This window comes from Molothrus ater, chromosome 2, assembly GCF_012460135.2.
Source record: "Molothrus ater isolate BHLD 08-10-18 breed brown headed cowbird chromosome 2, BPBGC_Mater_1.1, whole genome shotgun sequence".
NCBI lineage: Eukaryota > Metazoa > Chordata > Aves > Passeriformes > Icteridae > Molothrus > Molothrus ater.
This window is the reverse complement of record NC_050479.2, coordinates 72609504-72615503: the sequence shown is the minus strand read 5'-3', so window position 1 is coordinate 72615503 and position 6000 is coordinate 72609504. Positions and strand designations below refer to the sequence as shown.

General features: G+C 39.2%; 2 protein-coding genes across 5 annotated transcripts in view; one reads left to right on the top strand and one right to left on the bottom strand.

Annotated features, from left to right (window-relative positions):
* Positions 1 to 306: 306 nt before the first annotated feature.
* The window catches only part of CRYL1 (crystallin lambda 1), a 51389-nt gene continuing 45695 nt past the window's right edge, over positions 307 to 6000 (bottom strand). The window contains exons 7-8 of one of the 2 annotated variants that reach the window (XM_036404114.2): positions 5442 to 5548; positions 307 to 404 (exon numbers count right to left, since the gene is read on the bottom strand). In XM_036404114.2, the coding sequence (XP_036260007.1) occupies positions 348 to 404; positions 5442 to 5548 (164 nt within the window). In that variant the 3' untranslated portion in view covers positions 307 to 347. Of the gene's footprint in view, positions 405 to 1712; positions 3954 to 5441; positions 5549 to 6000 lie in introns of those variants that run through there. The other variant, XM_036404112.2, reaches the window with a different exon arrangement.
* IFT88 (intraflagellar transport 88) overlaps positions 3046 to 6000 on the top strand; it is a 101918-nt gene continuing 98963 nt past the window's right edge. For all 3 annotated transcript variants that reach the window (XM_036404109.2, XM_036404105.2, XM_036404110.2), the window contains exon 1: positions 3046 to 3155. The gene's annotated coding sequence lies outside the window, so the exon portion shown is untranslated. The remainder of the gene's footprint in view (positions 3156 to 6000) is intronic.

The following is a 6000-nucleotide window of genomic DNA, read 5'->3' as shown; positions in this document are numbered from 1 at the left end:
AACTCCTTTCTCTTTTTGAAATCACAGACAAGTACAGAAAGAAATCTTCGGCTGTTGGCTTGGTACATTCAAAACCTTACCAAACTGAATGTGAATTTTCCCCTGGGGTCAGTTTTTGTCTTTCTGCTCTGCAATAGCACCCACATGTGCATGCACACACATACTCTCACTGAAGCTTGAGGGAACAGAGCAGATGAGCAGGCACATACAGCAAACATATTCATTTACACTTGTTTGCTCTAAGTAGATCCAAATTAATTTGTGGAAGACTCCCTTTGGGCCTAGTAGGCTGCTGAAAGCAGAAGACCATTTGGTTTTCCTCCTGATACTTCAAGTAATTGTAAGGTTCACATCTGCTGGGCTCTTCTTCTCAGGGAGACCTCCTGTCCTCCGTATCTCCATCCCTGCAACGGCACCACAGTTACAGATTCTCAAACCCCTTTTTGTAATTCCATACTATGGCAATGCAATCCTGACATGGAACTATACAGACACTGGCAGCAGATCTCATCTTTCAAGAAACTGAGACTGACAATGACATCACTTTGTCTCAAAATGATTTTTTTCTGTTTTTATACAAGCACCACAAGCACTTCTCCTGCCTCCCTAATGAAACACAGTTCACTCTTTGCCTAAAAGATGGTATAGATAGGATAATACAGTTTAATACCATTCCAATTAGATAATAGTGCAATCAGAAAAATGCTTCCATTTTAACTTTCAAACTTATCATGACTTAACAGAAGAATACGGAAACTACTTTAGAATAGGGAAAGTAAATTAATATAGCTGCTTTGCAAGCTGCAAGCTACTCCACTACGCTCAGAGATTTAGGAAACAGAGGTATTGGAGACTTCTCTTAGAGAAGCAATGGAGTATTTCTGTGCAACTGTCCTTTCTTCCTATCTCACACATCTTAGATGATTTCTTTTTAATTAAATCAAAGGCTTTGGTATAATATATTGGACACTGCTTCCAGTATGCAGCAGTAACTTACAGTAAAATACATGCAATATGGAAAACAATAAATATCAAATTGGTGAAACAGAGAAAAACACAGTGTAACAAAGACTGCCTTTAGAAATTCTATAGGCGTAACCTGAATAAAAAAATACAGGATTTAAAATATGTAATTGTGTAAAAAAGAAACCACAAGGTAAATGATTCCAAAATATCTCATAGTTTACCATAAAATAGTTACTTCATCATTTAAGTACTGCTCATTCTGTTGACAATCAAACAAAATAAATATTTGACTGGAGCGACATTTCTGATGCAAAATTATCCAGAATCAAATAAAACCTGAAATCAGGAAATGCAAACCAGGAGGAAGCTTAGGAGGTCTCTACTGTAACCTCCTGCACACAGCAAGTCAGCTTTGAGGTCAGACCAGGCTGTTCAGGGCTTCATCCAGTCAGGACTTGAAAACCTCCAGGCTGGAGGACTGTACCACCTCTGTGGACACCCTGTGCCTCTGCTTGACTAATCCTCATGGGGCAAAAATATCTCCTGGAGGCTGGAACTCCTATGCAAATAGCAGTTAAAATACACTTTCTGTCAAGCACCTTCCCCTTCCCCAGCTTATAGCTGTAAGCCTGTGTGGGAGCTGATGCTCCGAGGCGAGATCTGCTGTAACCCTGTGCAGCAGCTGCTCATTCTACAGAACTGCTCTGTCTCTCAAGCATCAAATCACACTGGAGCACACAAGTTAATACCTTCCTAATTAAAATATTTTATTAATAAGCAAATAATAAAGGCAGCAGCAAATATTTCATGGCATGATCAAGTTTTAAAAAAATCTCAGAGTAAACAGAAGCACTGCAAGCTAATTAGTTATGACAATGTCATATGCCCACAAGAAAAACAGGTCAAATCTTGAAAGTAATCAGAACCTTCTTCAGCCTTGTCTGAAATGCAAAACCATACACAAAATGAGGAAATCAACCTCATAATTAATTTACTATTGCCTAGTAAGGCCTCAGGAGTGAGGACTGACTTCTGAGATATCTAAATGCAGGTTGAGTCAGTCACTGTGGCGATAAAAAACAAGAGAAGAAACATGAACATTTTAAGTCTCTATTGGGATAAAGTAATAATTTGAGCTTACAAATTTTCTGTTCACTCCACTGATTATAAAGAAGCACAAGACAACCTCTGCACTATGCCTCCCGTCCTATGTTTTACATCCAGAGATGTGTTCTTGACCCACTTCTTGTGTCAAGCAATACAAATTGTGTTATGTCTCTTTTACTGTGTCATAAACACAAATAAGTGGGTTTGATATGTTCATGCAGATATTTCTGCTAAGCTCAAAACAATAACTAGTAAAGTTACAGCTTTAATAACAACAGCTTGTTTGTGTACTGCATCCTCTATAAAAACACATGAGAATTAGCAGAATGACAGCTTAAAACTTCTGCATCTGTACTGTGAAGTTACATGACAAACTAGCACAAATTCAGAACTGCTTAACTTAAGCAGGGTGGGTGCAATGCAATGTTTCAAGTTATTCCTACTATCTGCATTAACAGTAATGCCCCAAGGTTCCAGCTAAGATTGAAGTCCAACTATATTATAGAGTACAGATGTTCATAATAACACTTTGCAGTGGACCAAAACATGCCACTACAGCACCTCAGGTTGATCCTACTTCTGGGTGTATCCTGTGTTTTTCTATGTGGAGATATTTTATCTCCTGAGGGAAGGACAGCAGTAAAGCATAAATGCTACATCTAAGCCACTGGATCTTTCCCTCTGTAGGGGACCAGAAGAGCAGATCATAGAATCATCAAATGTCTTGGGTTGGAAGGGACCTTAAAGATCATCTAGTTCCAACTCAGATATCTGGGTTCCTTCAGCTACAGCTGAATCTTAAAGAAGCAGATCTTGCTTCGACCAGTGTATAAAACAGATGTGGCAGCAGAGAGGTAAACTGGTTTCTGATCATTTAGAAGGTCATGGAGAAAGCCCAGACAGGTGCACTACACCACACTGTCTCCCAAACTAGCTACTAAATCCAGATCTCTTCTTTCTCACAGACAAGTCATAAAATCGGGCACGTACCTATGCAGCAGTGCCAACAGCCAGCATCAAACATCAGTGAGCAAAGCCATGGGCTCTCAAGTGCGTGGTCTTGAAGACCAAGTAGGTCTCTGGTAAGTCTTACAGAACCAGGGGGAGGGGATGAAGGGGGAATTCTGCTGTATTTACTCACATTTAGATCACCATACAGGTACAGAAGTGCCAAGGGGAGGGAAAGAAGGAGCAGTTCTTTCCCCTACATTGTGAAACAGTAACAGACATGAACTGAAGTGACCCTTAACTGCTGCTGAGGACTCAGCTCACCATTCAGTGAATCCACTTTGCTCAATACAACCTTCTCCTATCTGCAGTCACTGCTTTACAAATTAACCTCACTGTCACAGGGACTGGTGGGGGAGGGCTTATTTTCTCCAGTGACAAACAGCTGATGTTTGCCTGTTTCAGATCCCTGCGCTAGCAAATATTGTTCAAGTGCTGAATTCCTAAGCAAGGTGAAAAATGCATTATTTAAAACGTGATTGTGTTCCTGCATTGCACAATATTAATGTTGCTAAAGCTACTTAATGCTTACACATCTAATGCATTTATATAGCAATTTGACACATTTTAACTAAACTTTTTAATAATTGTTTCTAGTCATTCATGAATTTGGCAAATTTGGACCAAATGTTTCATTGGTTTCCATGTGCATATATCATTGGTTGCCCATTCAGCCTCCTCTTCTGCATGACTAAAAATTTCAGCTTTTTATGAAGATCTGCTCTTCATTTGGTCTCTCCTGTTAGACAAGGTGCATCTCAGTCAGATTTCATTTGTGTTTTCAGTTTGGCAAGACCAGTGAGACATTCATCTCTCCATTTTCTCCTGGCATCCAGGACTTTTGGAACAACTGGAATTTTTTCAGACAGTGCCTGGAAGAGAAAATTTAAGATAACTAAATTTCACATTCTGAGTGAAAAGTTTTTCACCAGCATTTTCTCCTGCTTTCCCTGTGTCAGACCAAGTCACCATCCACATAAATTATCATTGAGGCTATCACAAGAAATAGGTCACTCTTTCCATGAGTGACTGGAAAGGAACCAACCTGTATGGGAATAAAAATGCTCCCACCTGAATAAGGTCATCCTGAATGTGGCAATGTAATAAGAAAGCATCAGCCTCTTCCCTCATTTTGCTCCACACAGTCACTGTCTTGTCTCTTTGATAACAATCTTTTATTAAGTAGAAAGGAGATAACCTGACCATTTATGTTGCTGAAAATGTGTTCTGAACCAGATTCCTGTGTGTGGTTCCCCATAAATGCAGTGAGGGATATCATGTTTATAAAACATTTTGTCTTAAGAATACCAGTTATTATAAAAATGAGAGGGTGAGACAGGGAAAAAAGCATTTCTGAGTGCACAGTCAAAGTTGTTTTAGAAGTGACAAGGAAAAAAAGTTGTTTTGAGAGTGCAGATAGAGACCACAAGGTCATCTTTGCCAAAATAGGACCTGAGGTCTTAGGCTTAAAAGGCAAGTGTTGAGAAACTGGGTAAAACATGGACCTGCTACCAATGACTGGCAAGCTGCAGTCACTCCATAAAAAAATCAGGGAGGGGCATAGGAGTAAGGTAAGAAATGCTTAATGATTTACTCTAACAGAGGATCCCCTGCAAGCTCATCTTTGGCACCAAAGACTGAAGATAATAAAGACACAGAAACAGATTTTGAAGTGGAATCCAGCCTTCTATAAAGAAAGCCAAACTGTTTCATACCAATTATAAGCTTCTGATTGTGAATGATGCCAAAATTATTATTGATTGTTATTATAAGCAGTTTATGTTATTTAAGCATAAAAGAATGTTTTTCCTCAAAATGTGTTCCTAACATAAATAGGAACACAACATGCTATCTTCCAGACAGGCTGCCTCCATATTTGGAATTAATCTCTGACAGCTGATCAGAAATTATTCAACCCCTACACATATTCTTTAGTGAATCATTAAAAAAGGCACCTTTTGAAAAGGCAGAGTTAGGAAATGACAATACTTCAGTTGATTCCTATGGTCATTCAAAATGACTATGTAGTGACTATAAACATATTGTGGGCTTAGAAATGTTAATACATAAACTAGATCCCAATCCAGAACAGCACTTAAACACATTTTATCTTTAAACGTGCAAGTAACCTTACCAGACTGCTCACATGCTTCCCTTAAACATGTATTTGCACACATGACAAACTGGAACTCTGGTTTGTGAAGTATAAAAAGAACACCCAGAAGAAAAAAAACTCCAAGTTTATGCAGGAAGATGGAGTAGGAGAAGACACAGGATGAATATCCATGTAGGAAAGGAGGCTGAGAATAATACGATGAGAGGAAAGAAGTGATAAGGAATAGTGTGGAGGATTTATTTACCTGATTGACTTTCTGCACAGTTTCACCTGAAAATTCTGGAACTGGCCCAAAGGTGTTCAGAACAAGTTTCATTCCTTCAGCATATCTTTCACAATAACTTGAAACACCTGAAAATAAGAGTGAAAAGTTACATTTCAACATAAATTCCCAGTTAAAGTCAGTAAGGCTGCCTGTGCTTAAGCAGGCAGAGACCCAAAAATCAGAGATCCAAAAAATGGTCTGCTCTTATGATTAAGACACCTAATCGTCATGAAGGAAAAATGGATTCTATCCACCCCATTTCCATTAAGGTTCACAGAAAAATTATTTAGGACACTGCTGCATTGCAAAACCAATGAATGTCACACACCAGCAGAAAATGCTGTGTGAGGGTATAGCGCACGACCATGAATACATCTGTGCTTTGTTACTTGTGACCAGAAAGCTTCCCTGACCAGGGAGCATGAGGAGAGTGCTCTCACCTCTCCTCCCAGTCAGTGTGTGTCATATCTTGAAGCATTCCTGTCATTACTTCCATTTATTAACCTGGAGTGTATCAAGGACAACATGGCTCAAGGGG